This window comes from Anas acuta, chromosome 29 (genome assembly GCF_963932015.1).
Source record: "Anas acuta chromosome 29, bAnaAcu1.1, whole genome shotgun sequence".
In the NCBI taxonomy this organism is placed as follows: domain Eukaryota; kingdom Metazoa; phylum Chordata; class Aves; order Anseriformes; family Anatidae; genus Anas; species Anas acuta.
In genome coordinates this window covers 2,616,506-2,631,497 of record NC_089007.1, presented here as the reverse complement: position 1 = coordinate 2,631,497, position 14,992 = coordinate 2,616,506, and the positions used below count along the sequence as shown (strand labels likewise).

General features: G+C 46.9%; 1 protein-coding gene across 3 annotated transcripts; it reads left to right on the top strand.

Annotated features, from left to right (window-relative positions):
* The first annotated feature begins 6,280 nt into the window (after nucleotides 1-6,280).
* On the top strand, nucleotides 6,281-14,691 carry RACGAP1 (Rac GTPase activating protein 1). Of its 3 annotated transcripts, none has more exons than XM_068663656.1 (17): nucleotides 6,281-6,424; nucleotides 7,802-7,890; nucleotides 8,340-8,542; nucleotides 8,910-9,046; nucleotides 9,251-9,320; nucleotides 9,533-9,586; nucleotides 10,230-10,307; nucleotides 10,441-10,558; nucleotides 10,749-10,879; nucleotides 11,030-11,194; nucleotides 11,574-11,669; nucleotides 11,905-12,103; nucleotides 12,412-12,517; nucleotides 12,706-12,842; nucleotides 12,974-13,105; nucleotides 13,363-13,468; nucleotides 13,754-14,691. In XM_068663656.1, the coding sequence occupies exons 2-17, from the start codon at nucleotides 7,806-7,808 to the stop codon at nucleotides 13,827-13,829; spliced, it is 1,893 nt and encodes a 630-aa protein (XP_068519757.1). In that variant the 5' UTR covers nucleotides 6,281-6,424; nucleotides 7,802-7,805; the 3' UTR covers nucleotides 13,830-14,691. The 3 variants fall into 3 exon arrangements, with proteins under 3 accessions (XP_068519757.1, XP_068519758.1, XP_068519759.1); XM_068663657.1 differs by having other exon boundaries at nucleotides 6,352-6,424; nucleotides 7,812-7,890; XM_068663658.1 differs by having other exon boundaries at nucleotides 6,359-6,424; nucleotides 7,806-7,890.
* The last annotated feature ends 301 nt before the right edge of the window (nucleotides 14,692-14,992 follow it).

The following is a 14,992-nucleotide window of genomic DNA, read 5'->3' as shown; positions in this document are numbered from 1 at the left end:
AGATCACCGAGGTTGTATCTGTCCCTTCCCCTGCGGTTTTCCTGCCTGTGTCTGATGAGGCATGTTCATGGGGTAGCTGCAAAGTGCCGAGCAGTGTCTGCAACTCACAAGGCAGTCGTGGCTCTGACTTTGAAAACATGAATACACCCGAGGGCACGGCATCTTTTGCCTTTGCCTTACTGCTGAACGTAATTGGGAGAGAAAGAGGAGCAGCTCCCAAACTCCCCGGTCTAAAAGTAACTGGGCTTGAAGAACTGCTCACATTCGTGCCAGTGCCTCTGGGGCAGCTTCATCGTGTCCCCCTTGGGTGCTCGATGCCTGCCCGGTGACGTGAGGGGCTTCCCAGCCGAAATATCAGCCTGGAGGCAGGGTGCCTGGCTCTGACCACTGGAGGATGCAGACATGCTGATTTGCCCTTGGTGCTTCCTCTCTGCTCCCCATCAGCTGAGCTAATGAAGTTTGGACTCGTTAAGCCCACAAATGGTTTCAAACTCGATTGCCCTGGGCTGCCTCGCAGCTCCCATCCACCCCCCCCCTTTGCGTGTCTGCCCGGGAGATAAGGATGGCAGTGGCTTTAATTCCTCACTTATGCATCGACTGCCAATTCTCCTGCCCGCTCACCCTTGATAAATATTGCACAAAGATTTGGCTGCCAACGTGCTGGAGATAAAGGTCCAGTCCCGCCAGATCTCCTTCCTCGGTGCCTTTTGTCTTGTTCTGTGTCCAATTTGTTAAACAACCCACCTGCTGCAAGAGAGGCTCTTCCCGTCTCTGCTCCTGCCTCGGCTTATTGCTAAACCTCTGAGTGAGCTCCCTCCTCCCCGCGCCCAGCCTTGGGTGGGAACTGAGGACTAAGAAAAGGCGCTGTCATTTCCAGGCCTTGAATTGTCATTGATTGGGGGATCGATAACGGAGCCTGCTTTGGCTCAGCTCTCTCCCAGGCCCAGCAGGATCCTGCTCACCAGTGTCATGCAGGATTTGGGGATGCTCCTGTGCAGCAAACCTATAAAGGGAAGCAGCGAAGGCTCTGGCAGGGTTAAGCCTTGCTAAAAATCCTCTTTGCACCCCTCTGGCCAGGCTGGATGAATGCAGTTTGGGTGCCAAGAGTGGGGCTGAGGCTGGGAGGCATCACTGGGAGCTGAGCTGCCCCTTGCCCACCCACCACGTTTGGGTTGCTGGAATTCACTCCCAATCCTGTAACCATCCAGGTGACTTTGGAGCCAAAAACTGCTACCTGGTAGTGCACAAATATCTTACGGAGAGCACAATGCTGATGAGAGACGCTTGATTGTGCTGTGGTGAACGACTGTGGTGTTCAGCCTCAAATTTCAGGGCTGCTGTAGATGAGAGGACAGGCAGAGGCTATTGATTGGGGTGGGGAGGGAGAAACTGAGGATGGAAAGTCTCTTGTGGTTGTGTATAGATCTGGTTGGCGGCATCTGTTAGCGTTGATCTCCCCCTTTTGCATCCTCTCAGGCAGCATAGCGTGCTGCTGTCCTGAGCGTTGTCTCTTTTAAGATCGAATTGCAAAAGAAAAGAAAACAAAACCACAACGAGTGACGGATCTGGAAGCATTTGAACTCAAATGTGGCTTCTCTGACACGTGTCTGTTAGTCATGCTGTCCTGCTGGAAGGGCAGCTGTCCTGGGTGGCTTCAGATGCTGTGCAGCTTACAGGTGGCTGGATTCCCCAGTCTGGAGGTGGCTCTGACGATGCGGTTTGATCACTATCACTTCTAAATCCATAAGAAATGTCATCTGAAGTGCAACAAATAACCCCCTGATTATCTGCTGGATCCTAATGCTACTCCCTGGAGATAAAAGGCTGCAATTTTCCCCCTGGGCCATACAATAATCGCCCCAATTACTCCCAGGCAGTGGTTATTAAACTCATGTCACTGCTTTAATTTACAAAGCGAAAATAATTAAGCAGGTGTCTATGCTTGCTGTTTGGCTGGGAGTGACCGGGGTTATTTCTGCTTTGTTCTGGGAAAGCAGCTCTCAGAAGCTATGGAAAACCTCTGTGGCCTTTCTGCTCTGCGTGGCACAGTTCTGTCAAAAAAAGGTACAGAGAAGCTGCCGGATGAACGACCAAATAAAATACAGTTGGTGTCTCTTAATGCTAGGGTTGGTATCCCAAAGGAAGTAACCTCTATTCGATGATAACATCAGAGGGATTTAGGGAGATAGCTTGGTTACCGAAGCTGAAATGTGATGGGCATGTGAAATCGCCCTTTAGGCCCTTGCAAAAGTGGTTTGGTTTGGTTGGGTTGGTGGCGGGTGTCTCCTGGCTGAGTGCAGACACTTCTGAGCGTGGTGCTGCCGTGTTTCTGGGTGCACACGCGTGCTTGTTCCCCCTGTCCAAGTGTGCTTCTGCACCCACACGCGTCACCTGGTGTCCTTCAGGCTCCCTTGGACAGGCAGGCTTCCAGTTTTTGTAGGAGATCAGTGAGAGCAGAGAAAGGGATGACCGGACGGAGGGAGGCAGTGCTGGTGAATTATGCATGACAGAGGGAGGAGAGCTGTTATCTGCACGGACAAGGGCCTGTGCCAAGCAGCCCGGCTCTCCGCTGTACCTGTGCCTTCCTTTCGCCCGTGCTTTATCTCCGCTCCCAGCTTGTAATTCAGCCCAAATATCAGAGGAAGCTGGAAGATTAATTTTCTGTGTTTGCATGGCAAAGGAGAGGGGACGCACTCTCACTCCAGGCTCCCAGCTGCTTAATCCGCTGCTGAACCCTGCTGAAGGAAGAGGCAAAAATTTATCAGCGTTGGCAAGTTGCTGGTGCGAAGAGGGTTGTTGGGACCCAGTGGCCGTGCCGAGCCTGGGGCTGCACACCAGCAGGTTGTGCGCTCTCACAGCAGGGCCTGGTGTGCTTGAAGTGGATGCAATTGTGATGGGGGCACTAGGAAAATCCAAATCTTTCCCCCAAACCCCCAGTTTGAGGAACCAAAGAAATGTGTGGGGCTTGGGAGAATTGTTCCCTGCCCTGCCACTGAGCCGTGACCTTTGTGTGCCACCAGCATGGGAGTGCTCATGACTGCAAGTTGCTCAAATATTTAAGAGATGACAACTATATTAATATAAAAAAAACCCTCTAGATAAAGATCCCTTGAGTTTAAAGCAGGAAACATCAGCTCAGCTCTTATTTTGCAACCCTCTCCTTTAGCTTACTCCCTGGCTTAAATGAAATCATAAATATCAGTCCACAAAGACCCTTTGTCACTGCATGTAGCTCCTGGCGACAAGAGGTCATTCATTAAAGGCCAGATGAAGGCAATAAAAAGACTCCCATTGTTTTTTAACGAGTTCAGGATTAGGCTGTGGCTCCTCCGCCGACATCAATGCACCATTTAGGTGCATGGAGCAGAAAGGATGGGCTGCGTGGTGCCGCAGACAGATTTGGCTGATTACATCCAAGCGCTCTTTACCCTGATGCTGGTCACCGTTGGAGGAATCATGCAGGCGGACAATCACAGATAAACCTGGCTGCTTTGGCTTGATGGTGCAAGCTCTGCTCCTTTGGCACCCTCGTTGCAGACCACACGGGCAAGGAGCCGAGCAATATTTTGCACAGCTGAGTCGTGGCGGAGGCCTCGCAGCGCCCGATACCACCCAACGGCATGAGCGTGATGCCATCTGCCGGCCTGCAGCTCTGGCCAACCACGAAAAATTAGGAATTCATTCCCCAAAATGTCCAGCTTCCTCCGGCTAAACCCAGGCTGCCCTCCCTGCTCCGCCTGCTGGGCATTTTCCAAATGCTACTGAATCATTCTTTTTTTGAAATCAGTGCTGCATTAAGAGAAGTGCACCAAAGATATATTTTTTTCTGCCTTTTTTTTTCCCCTAGAGAAAGGTTGCCATCTTAAAGTTTCTAGCTCCCCTTCTTTGTCCTTTTTTTTTTTTTTTTTTTTTTTTTTTTTTGGATGACTGTTCATGAAGACCATCATGCTCTAACTGGTTTTGGATTAAGAGGAACTTAATAAAGGCTTCCCCTAAGCACAAAACTGCACAAATGGGTTTGCAATTCTGGAGTTAATTAGGCAGGAGCCAGGCAGAGAGATTTGTGCTTGCGAAGCTCCACCAGAAGATGAAGCTGGTAGGAAAGGTTTGTTGCTGCAGGGCTGCTCGCTAGCACAGTGAGGCACCGGGGCACTTCCCCCTGCTTTCTGCCCCCAAAAGGTGGAGGCATGGGGTCACCCCTGAGCCCAACAGCGTTGTCACAAGCAAAGGTCCTGCGAGTGCTGCCCAGCAAGGGAGTTGCCAGCAAATGGAGGAGGCGAATGGGCAAACAACCAACCGAGTGAGACTGCAGAAGAAGCTCGAGGAGAATTTTTGCTGCCTGAAATTGTGAAGTGCTTCCGCCAGTAATCGCCGGAATCATCAAATTAGCATAAATTCTATTAACGGTTTCCCAGATGAGACATTTCAAGGCTTCTCCCCCACCCCACTCGACACAAACAAAAGAGAGTATAATTACTTTGCAATAAAGGCCCTTAATCTCGTGCCTTGTCTTCTGCCTTGAAGTAAAGTGATATGCGGAAGGTGCTTCTGGCCTCCGTGCTCTCACCATGTGTCAGCCAAGGAGGAAGAAACAGAAATCCTACCAAGCTTCAGGGCTCCTGCTTCTCTGTCCCATTGGCAGTGGCCAAGCCATGGCAGCAGATGAGGAGGTTTCTTGCAGGAGCTTTTTTGCGGTACTCAGCTCCTGACAGCCTTTGAGGTTCCACGCACAAGATTTCAGAGGAGGTTTTTTGGAAAAACGATGCCTGAAATCATATGGAAGAAATCTAATTTGCTTAACGTTGAAAAACAGTGCCTAATGCGGTAACTCGCTACAAGCACCATGGGGGCCATAATCTAAAATAATGTGCCTTTTTATTGGCACAAGAATGCAGATGACAATTTAAAAGGGGGAAAATTTGCTTATGAGCAAAAGGCTCCTTAACTCTTAAGAATGACACTAAAACAACTCGCCTACCTATAAATATGATCTGCCAATAGAGACATCTTAGCTGCAAAGATTTAATTACAGGCAGGAGATGCAGGAGACTCAGGGCTGTTGATAAAAGAACTGAACCTCCTCAGAAATGGAGTTACAAGGAGAGCCCGGATGGTCTGTGTGTGTACCAGAGGCTTTCAGCCGGGCCAGGTCTAACTACCAACCTTTGACTTGCTTTCCAGACTGGATCAAATTGGGATTTGGGGTGATTTTGCATACCAAGAGGTCAAATATCAAGGTCAATGTCTTCCTTTTGCTTTGCCATTGGCTCAGAGGATGAAGAATTTCTTTTCCATGTCACATTTCCCCTGTAAAATGTAGATAATTTTGACCATCTTCTGTGAGGAAGCCTCATTACTCTTTACTCTTCAGGGAACCTTGAGGCTTTTTGAAAACTATTATGAATTAATTATTATTAATTAAGTTAAAGCAGACTATATAACCTAAATAAAACAGTCCTGACAAAGCAGCTGGATGTTTGAGAGCAATCTGCTTTACGAACTCACTTTTCCACTTAGCAATTTTAAGCATTTAGTTCCGCTTTCTAATTGCTAATATCCATTCTTCAATTACCCGCTGTTTTGTTTCAGATTTAAAAGATTAAAGTGCATTGATATTTTATGATTATGCGATTTCGCTTCTTGTAATTGTTGGGTTTTGGCTTGTGTTTTATCTGTTTGCATATTAAATGCCTGCGACTGGAGGAGTTGTACGTGGCATGAAATGGGGCTTTGCTTTTTTTTTTTGCACATGGGACAGGTGGCTGGCTGTTACTCAGATCAACATTTCAAAGAGAAAAATCAGCCAAGGCATCATTTTTCTCAAGGGACAGCATTGAATAAACAGCTTTCTAGTGAAATATATCAGTTCTCTGGGTCACGCTGAGTGTTTTATGTCACTCTGCAAAACCAGTGCATGGGGGGCTCTCAGATTCTCCCAACCTTTGCCATTGGCATAGCTTAAAGTCACAACTGGGCTTCAGACTGAGGCTTTTTTTTTTTCCCCAAACACCCCAAAACAGCAGCTTTTTCTGCCCAAAACAGCCCTTTGGTGCCAATGGCTGCAGAAAAAGCAGCCCTCGGTTTGGGGAGCTTAGGCCCTGCAGGCATCGCCCGCCTGCTCTGTTGCTAAGCAACGCGAGCTGAAAACAGCTGCCAGCAGTAAAGATGGCGCCACTCCTCCTTCATCACGGGCCCTTCCCACGTTCGCTCCGCTGCGTGGAGGAGAGAAACCTCGCCCTTAGCAAACATGGCGCCAGCTTGTCTTCAGACGCGCGGCGAGAAGAGCCAATGAGAGGCCGGGAAGGCGGAGCGCGGCCCGGGATTGGCTGGCGGCAGGGATTCAAACCGAATCGCGGGGCGGTTAGGCTGGGCGGTTGGAGCCGGAGCTCGCGCCGCGCCGGGCCGGGCCGGGCCGGCGGCTGAGGTGAGTGGGGCGGGGGGCGGCTGAGGAGAACCGAGGGGGGCTTCGGCACCGGGCTGGGCACCGAGCTTCGTCCCCCCCCCCTTTGGGGTGAACCGGCGCCTCAGCTCTCCACCACCCAGGGGAGCCGCCGTCGAGGCCTGGTGCCCGTTTACCCGAGAGATTTTTTTAAAAATGTGATTTAGTTTTATTTTATCTTCCCTCGCCCCCCACTGGGGGTTCTGGTGCTGTAAGCGAAGGCACAAAGCTCTCGAAGTGCCCTTTGCGACGAAAAAAGCAGCCTACAAGGAAGGCTTTTTAAGCAAATAGCCCCTCTATGCCTTGTGGTCTGCATAAGATTGAAAGTCCCGATAATTATGTGTCTGTAGGGCCCACACATGCCACCATATAAATATATGTGTCTGTAAGGTCCATAAAAGCCCCCTTATATGTATCTATATCTATATGTGTGTCTGTAGGGTCCATATGTGCCCCCATATAAGTATATGTGTCTGTAGGGTCCTCACATGCCCCCATATAAATGTATGTGTCTGTAGGGTCCATAAACCCCCCCCTCTATATATATATCTGTGTGTTGTAGGGTCCATAATTGAATAAATAAAGCCCTTTGGAGCCTTCCTTGGTGGTCTCCAGAGCCTTCTGGTGTGTGTTGCCCCCATCCTGCACCTCTCAGCAGTGCCTGCACCTGCTGCTGATTTTTCAATTGGGTTGCCCTATGGACTCCAGCACCCTCTTGCATCGGAGAAGTGATTTCTGCGGTGCTGAGCTGGAGACTTTCCCCTTCATTGCTTCTGTTTATGCCATTGTTGCTGCTGCTCGAGGAAAATGTGCTGACTGTCTGCATTTTTAAAAGCTATTTGCGGCAGGAGCTGTAACTTAAAATGCAGCTAAATTTAAAATGGTATTAAAATTCCCCAGAATGTTGCTTCTATTTTTATCGTAGGAGCTCTGAAGACTTTCAGGTTTTTAGTGGCCTATATAGTACCAAGCTACTCACAGCCTGGGCACAAGCTGTGCTCTGCAGACTTTCAGAAGGAAAATAGTTTGGGATCCCTCACTTTGCCTCGGGTTCTGAACCTTTGTAGTGTCCTGGGGGTTATTTGAGGCAGTCAGGTGAGGAGCCATACTGCCTCTACATATGGCTGTGCTATCCTTAAGCTGTGGAGGAATGAGGATCTGTACTCCCTAGGAAAGTGTTTAGATGCGTATATCTCCACGAAACATTTCTTAATGTATTTTTTGTTTGTGCAGCTTCCAAAACTTGCCTTAAAAAAAATAATCCTGAAGCACATTCTCTTTCCTTTGGACTGGTAACGCATTTTCCATTTGGAGGTGGGAAGAAAGGGCTGGGCTGTTTATTTAATTCTGGTTTCTTGGCAGGAAGATGGAGGCCGCCACGCTGAATTTGCTGCGTATGTTTGATCAACTCGTGCGCCAGGCTGAAGTTTTAAGTGAAGGAAATGAATACCGTAAGTTTTGTTTCAGTGGGCAGCCTAAGTGGGATGTTGTGCTTGTTTGTATGTTTATAAACTTACAGCAAACATTATTAGCTGTTACTGAAGAATCTGTTGACAAGGTTGTGAGTAATAAGACTGCTACAGGCACTCAGATTTTGAGTTTTTTTTTCCTCCGTTCTTGAGAAATGTGAAGTCACGGACTGACAGTAAGCTGACTTGATCTGTGCAAGGTCTCATTTAGGGTCTTTTCAGACCAAATCCTATGTGTCAGTATCAAGCAGAAAAGCTGTGAGATGCTGTGAGCATCTAGAGTGTAGCTGGGTGTGCTGAAAGGCCAGCTTTGCAACACTCTTCAGTTAAGAGCAAGCTATATTAATAGAAACCTACCCTCAGTGAAAGGAGGGTTGCTGCATCTCCTCTGTTTGCCTGAGTAGTTAAAGATGTATTTGCCTTCTCTCCAGAATTTATTCAGCTAGCAAAGAACTTTGATGAATATCGGAGAAGACTGCAGAAAACGGAACATGAGCTTGGCAGGTACAAGGATCTTCTGATGAAAACCGAAGCTGAATGTAGTGCTTTGGGTGTGAAGTTGAAACACGCTCGCAATCAAGTGGATGTGGAGATCAAACGCAGGCAAAAAGCTGAAATGGACTGTGAGAAGCTGGTGAGTATTTCCTTTATTACCAGTTAGCTCCAGTTAACGTGAAGAGGAGGTGGTTAAACTGCATTGATCTATGGAAAATAAGGACTGGCACTCGTGATAACTTGTTTCCTGGAGAGGAAAACAAACCAAACCCCACCAACAACAAATTGGCTTGGCTCCTTGTAGCAGCCTTCTGCTTTGATTTGGAAAAAAAGTGGCTGCTATTCAGAGTTACCTGGCCGAGCACATGCTCTGCAGCTCTTAGCAGTGTATTGTCACGAGTCCTGAGAGTCTATCCGTGTGGTATCTCAAATACCTGAGACTAGTTCCTACAGTAATTAAACACAGTTTATCCCATGGCAGCTTCTGATATTATCTCTCTTTCCAGGAGAGGCAAATACAACTGATTCGAGAGCTGCTCATGTGTGATGCATCGGGGAGTATTCAGCTAAGTGAAGAACAGAAGTCTGCCCTTGCCTTTCTTAACAGGCCACAGGTTTCTACGGGAGGTTCAGGCAACAAAAGGTAGGCAAAATAGTGTTTTGTCTGAGCACATCAGTAGCAAATATTGATCTAGCCGCATGTGCGTCTGTGACACGCTGCGTGAGTATCAACTGAGTTTTACTTTATAGTCCGGTTTGAAATAAAGCTCTGGAGAGATCATTTTGGGGGTCGTGGCTGATGGAAGGCCAAACTAATTATCTTTTTCTTCTAATTTGTTTTTTTTAGGCTGTCTACAATTGATGAATCTGGCTCAATTCTGTCAGACATCAGCTTTGACAAGACCGATGATTCACTGGTAATGTAACTCGAAGTCCTGAAGTTTTCTTCCCCTATAAAACCTCAGGGATAGTCTCCAGAGACCCCTTGTGTTTAGATTACTGTAGTATTAGACTAGTAGAGCTGATCTGCATTTCTCTGGTGTGTCATTGGGTAAAACTTAATGAAAGCCCAGACCAGAGGCTGTGTGGTATTTACACTGAACTAACCAGTACTGTTTATTTCCCACAGGACTGGGATTCCTCTGTGGTGAAAGCTGTCAGACTGAAAAGGAGAGAAAAGCGGGTATGTTCAATTCTTCTGCTTCAAATAGATGCCGCTGTTAGCCCTAGGTAACACAATGTCACCATCTGTCATCTCGCAGCCGCCTATAATGATGTTGAGCTGCTAGTCACAATCTAACTTCAGACGGGTGTGCTACTGCTATACCTCAGCCCTGCTGTGTGGATTCTGTGTGAAAGTTAATTAAATGTGTACCTTGTGATGGCCTAGGGTTTGCTAGAAAGCATTTTAAAATCATTAACAGCTATTGTGTTAGGAAAAAAGTCTGTAGGAAGCTGAATCCTTTCCTGTATGTAAAGGAGCTTGTGATTGTTTTGGTCTGCTTTTAGCATGCAGTAGGCATGGGTGGGAAAGGACAGCCTAAAATCATCACTAGTAGAGTTAAGAGTCTGGGATTTGATCAGTTACCGCCTATTTTTTTCCTCTAAATTGATATTGATGGATTACAAAGCTGGCTAGGACAATTATTGGAAAGAGCTGCATTTTGAGGCCTCCTGATTACCTTCTGGTTTGTAACGAAAAGTGGTACTGTAGAGAACTTAATGCTGTTGTGCTGTGTGCAGACGATTGTTCTGCTCCTCTAATTCTACTGAACTCCTGTTGACGGTATACGTGCCTTGTAGACAAAAATACTGTATCTCTTCAGCGATCTTCTAGGCAGTACATTGAAGGCCCACCAGGTCCTCAGAAGAAAATACGATCAATTGGCTCCACTGCAGACCAGGTATGGTGGTCCCAGCTGGGTTCATGTGCATTAAAATAGTTGGTCTTAGTGTGTACCTGTTTCCGGGGCCAACAAACTAAAATCCCTTGTCCTGTCATTATTGCTGTCACTAACAACATACTCCTTGTTACAGGGAAATGAATCCATAGTAGCGAAGACAACTGTTATGGTCCCCAGTGATGGTGGCCCAATTGAAGCCATCTCTACCATCCAGACTGTGCCTTATAGCCTGAGAAGTCAGAGGAAGAGTGGTAGGTGTCATGTCTCCATTTGTTCTAGTCCTGAAACAACTACACAGTGGGCTGGAGGCTGTCCTGTAATGCTAGTTACCTTCCTCCAGGACCTAAGCAGCTGCCTCTGATTTATAATGCATTTTTTTTGAGCAAAGATCACACAAAGGACTGATTCCCACCTAGCCAATGTTACTCTTTTGTCTTCCAGGTCCTTTGCAGCCTTGGAACAGTGATTCAAACTTGGGCAGCAAGCAGCTGGAATCCAAATCAGAGAGTAATGGCTCTTGCACCCCCCAAAACAATGGGGGAGTGAGGCTGCATGAATTTGTTTCAAAAACGGTAGGTCAGGAAAAACTTGCAAGTTCATCTCGCTTCGTAAAATGTGTGTGTGATTGTGATATCAAGCTATTGATAAGAGGCTACCAGCTGTTATGTCTCCAGTCAATATTAATCATACCTGTATAACATTTATATGTTCTGAATCATTAGGTTATCAAGCCGGAATCGTGTGTTCCTTGTGGAAAGAGAATAAAGTTTGGAAAAATATCTCTGAAGTGCAGAAGCTGCCGTGTGGTCGCTCATCCAGAGTGTCGGGACCGCTGTCCCCTTCCCTGTATCCCCACCTTGACTGGCACTCCTGTCCAAATTGGGGAAGTAAGTGTGTATGGGGAGCTTGGGGGACTATAGCTGCTGACACAAATAATCCTAGGTTAGAGGTAGAATGTGCTTAGGCTCCAAATTTGTCTTCTACAGAAGAGCGCCTGTTGCTCAGAGCTGCATAATGAAATACAAATGAACTTGCTAAAGCATTGTTTCAGGACAATGGATGATGGGGGTGATTTATTAGGAGAGTCTCAAGTTGTGTATATGGCTGCTCTGCACATGCGATCCTGCAGCATTGTGCTGAGGGGTGTGGTACTGTGCGTCCCAGGGATGATGAAGGAGAAATAATGCATGTTTTTGAGTCTAGATCTCTCTAGATTCGTCTTGGAGACCCGAATACCTTATTTTTTTCTGCTCTTCTGCCTCTTAGGGGACCTTAATGGACTATGTCCCTTCTGCTCCTCCAATGATCCCTTCCATCATAGTGCACTGTGTTAATGAGATCGAGCAGCGAGGGCTACATGAGGTAAAAACAAAATGAGGTGTGAAACAGTGCTAATGAAATAGGTTGTGGTGTTAAGAGAAGCAAATCATTAACCCAAACGTCTCTTGTTTACTGGGTGTGTAGCACTGCTCAGTGGGGTGACTGAGTGAGCAGCAGTGTCTACGCTCAGGTGTGGAGGGAAATGTGGGAGCAGAAGAATGTAGATTTTACATGTGCAGTCTATATTCTGTCTGTAAGCAAGGCTTTCTGTCAACAGATGGGTCTTTACCGGATATCTGGCTGTGACAAGACAGTGAGAGAGCTGAAAGAGAAGTACCTGAGATCAAAAAACATTCCTTTGCTCAGTAAAGTGGATGATATCCACGCTATCTGCGGCCTTCTGAAAGACTTCCTACGCAGCTTGAAAGAACCCCTTCTCACGTTCCGGTTAAACAAGACTTTCATGGAAGCTGCAGGTAAGGAGATGCTAAATGACACCCTCAGTACTTTATAAAAGGTTTGGTGGTCACAGGTTTATCTGACATGTGAGCTGGCACGCTTCAGTGCTTCTGCTGCAGATATGCAGTCAGCTGGGGAGGTCTCTTCTGCTGTAGTGTTTTGGAACAGTGAAAATTTTAGTGCTTGGACAGGATATGGAATTATTAGAATGGTTATTTCCTAGTTTCCTTGTTCCTCAGGCAGCTCTTACTGTGAGGGGAATGTTACAGCTGTGCATCTAAGACTGCTTTCTCAGGTCTAAACTTTTTTTTTTCTCCTCCCCCAGAAATCTCGGATGAGGACAACAGTATCGCTGCTATGTACCAGGCAGTTAGTGAACTTCCACAGGCCAACAGGGAAACCCTAGCGTTTCTCATGCTTCACCTGCAGCGGTATGTTCAGATGGACTGAGTCCTGGAAGGGGGGGGGGATATTGCCACTGGTCCTTCTCTAATTGTCTCTTATGACTGCTTCTGAGCAAAACGTCTTTGTTCTTTTGAAGGCTGAAGTGTGTATTGGTTGGGGAGCTGTGTGGAAGGTAAAGGGAGGGAAGCTACTTTTATTTTTTCTTTAAATATAGGGTGGCTCAGAGCCCAGACACTAAAATGGATGTTACCAACTTGGCCAAAATCTTTGGCCCCACGATAGTTGCTCACGCAGTGCCTGATCCTGATGCCATGACATTACTGCAGGACACTAAGCGGCAGCCCAAGGTAGGTCAGCAGATGTGAGTAATGCGCCCCACGTAAAGAATTCTGTTGGGAGGGAGATGAGGTGATGTCTGTCTGTGCATTAATGCCATGTACCACTTCCTAACGTTAGCTACTCGTGGGTGTTTCTGTAGGTAGTGGAGCGGCTTCTGCTGCTGCCTGTGGAGTACTGGAGCCAGCTGATGCTGGTGGAGCAAGAAAACATTGACCCAGCACACATAATTGAGAACACCAATGCCTTCTCCACTCCACAGACACCAGATGTTAAAGGTAACAGCTGAATGCTGCTCTATTGGCTGTGCAGCTGCTGTATGAAAAATAATGATCCTCAATCAAGGCTGCTTGTGAGACTTGGAACTAGCCATCCCTGCATGCTTTGTGCAGGAAGAGGGAAGGAAAGCATGCCAGAAAATACCAGATTTGTCTAGTATCTTTGACAGATGCTAGGCAATGTCTAATGTTGCTTGCCTAGCAGTGAAAACTCAGCTGTCCTCATGTTGCTCACTTGATTGCTTGTGTTTTGATAGTGAGCATGCTTGGACCACTCACCACTCCGGAACAGCAGCTGTCCAAGACGCCGTCATCTAGCTCCCTGTCCCAGAAGGTCCGGTCTACCTTCAGCATAACCCCCAAGTAAGTGCTGCTGGGTGCTTTTATGGAAATATTGGTATGCTACAGGTGGTGTGGGTGTTCAAGGAGAAGTAAAAATAGACTTTTGGACAGAGTTCTGGGAGCAGCTTGGATTTACTACTTGATCTACTCTCTCCCTTTATGCAACTTGCACTGTTACTGTAGCATGATGGTTAATGAGAGTGACCTTACAGTAGGGAGCTGGAATGCTTTAAGAGGCGGGTAAAATGTGAGTAAGTAAGTAGACCTCTATAGCCAAACCTCACTTTTCTACTTCTCTTGAACTAGATTTGGGAGCAAAAGCAAGTCAACAAGCCAGCTGGGGCGTCAAGCCAACTTCTTTGCCTCTCCTATGCTGAAGTGAAGTGGACCTGGGAGTGAATGTCGTCCTAGGATTTGCACACCAACACTTATGAGTACAACAAACACAACTCCCCTCCTTGGCAGCTTGTGAAATAAGATATTTTTCCTTTTACCTTTCAGCTTAACTAAGAATTTTAATGGGTTTTTTATTGTGCAATGTATTTTATTATCTAATGCTTTTAGTATTGGTGAAGAAAGTAACTACAGGATCTATTCAAAGTATTAATTAACAAAGAAATGGCTGAACTCGCTGACGCTTTCCAATAGCATCCTCTACCTGTGATAAGTGAAACAGAATTGTAAGCTGTATTTTTGTTTTTCCCTAGCATGTAGGCTGCTCTTCACGCAGGAGCGACCCACCCTCCTCCTCCCATTGACTGAGCTGTGTCAGAATCCAGTCTTTCAAACAGCACAGAGTCTGTAATTCTTGGCTGCACTGTGGTGGTGCAGCCTGTAATCCTGACGGTGGCGTTGTTGCATTTGTCTCATCAGGCAGAAGACACTTTAATTAACTGCCACAGGGACTGTGACTTTTCCCAAAGAAACATTCCCTGGTACTGTGTTTACAAGGGGAAAACTTTGTAGAGGACTGTATTTAGATACAAGGATACCGATCCTGAAGGATTCTTGGGTACTCAAAACTAATTACTAGCGGTGTTCATACTGGTGAGGGGAATGAGGGTCGTTTAATAGCACCCTTGTTTTTGGGAGTCTCTGCTTTCTGAAATCGGATGTGACCTTGTGTACTGCTGCATGGAAAAACTTTGGGAGAATACAAAAGTTTATCAACTGGCTGTTTTTTACTGAGCTCTGGAAAACTGTCCTAACCTGTGCAGCGAAGTAAATCTTGAATTTCTATGTGACCTGTGGTTCTGTTCTCCAGCTAATGCCTCTTATTTGTGTTGGGGAGTTTTGGCCAGGGCCTGTATGCAAGGCTCTGGTGCTACGTTACTCTTGTACTGCCATAACAACTAACAAATCTGTCAGCTTTGGCTGCTGGGGTGCGGTCTTACTGGCCCAGGGGAAGCAGAAGAACCATTTTGTTTCCCTGGTGTTGTTACAGGAAACAAAATAGCTTTGGGTGAACACGGGGGGCCTGCGTTGTCTCCCTTTGGTGTGGGGTCTGCAGGGTGAAGGCTTCTCCAGCCTTGTTTGCACCCTGCA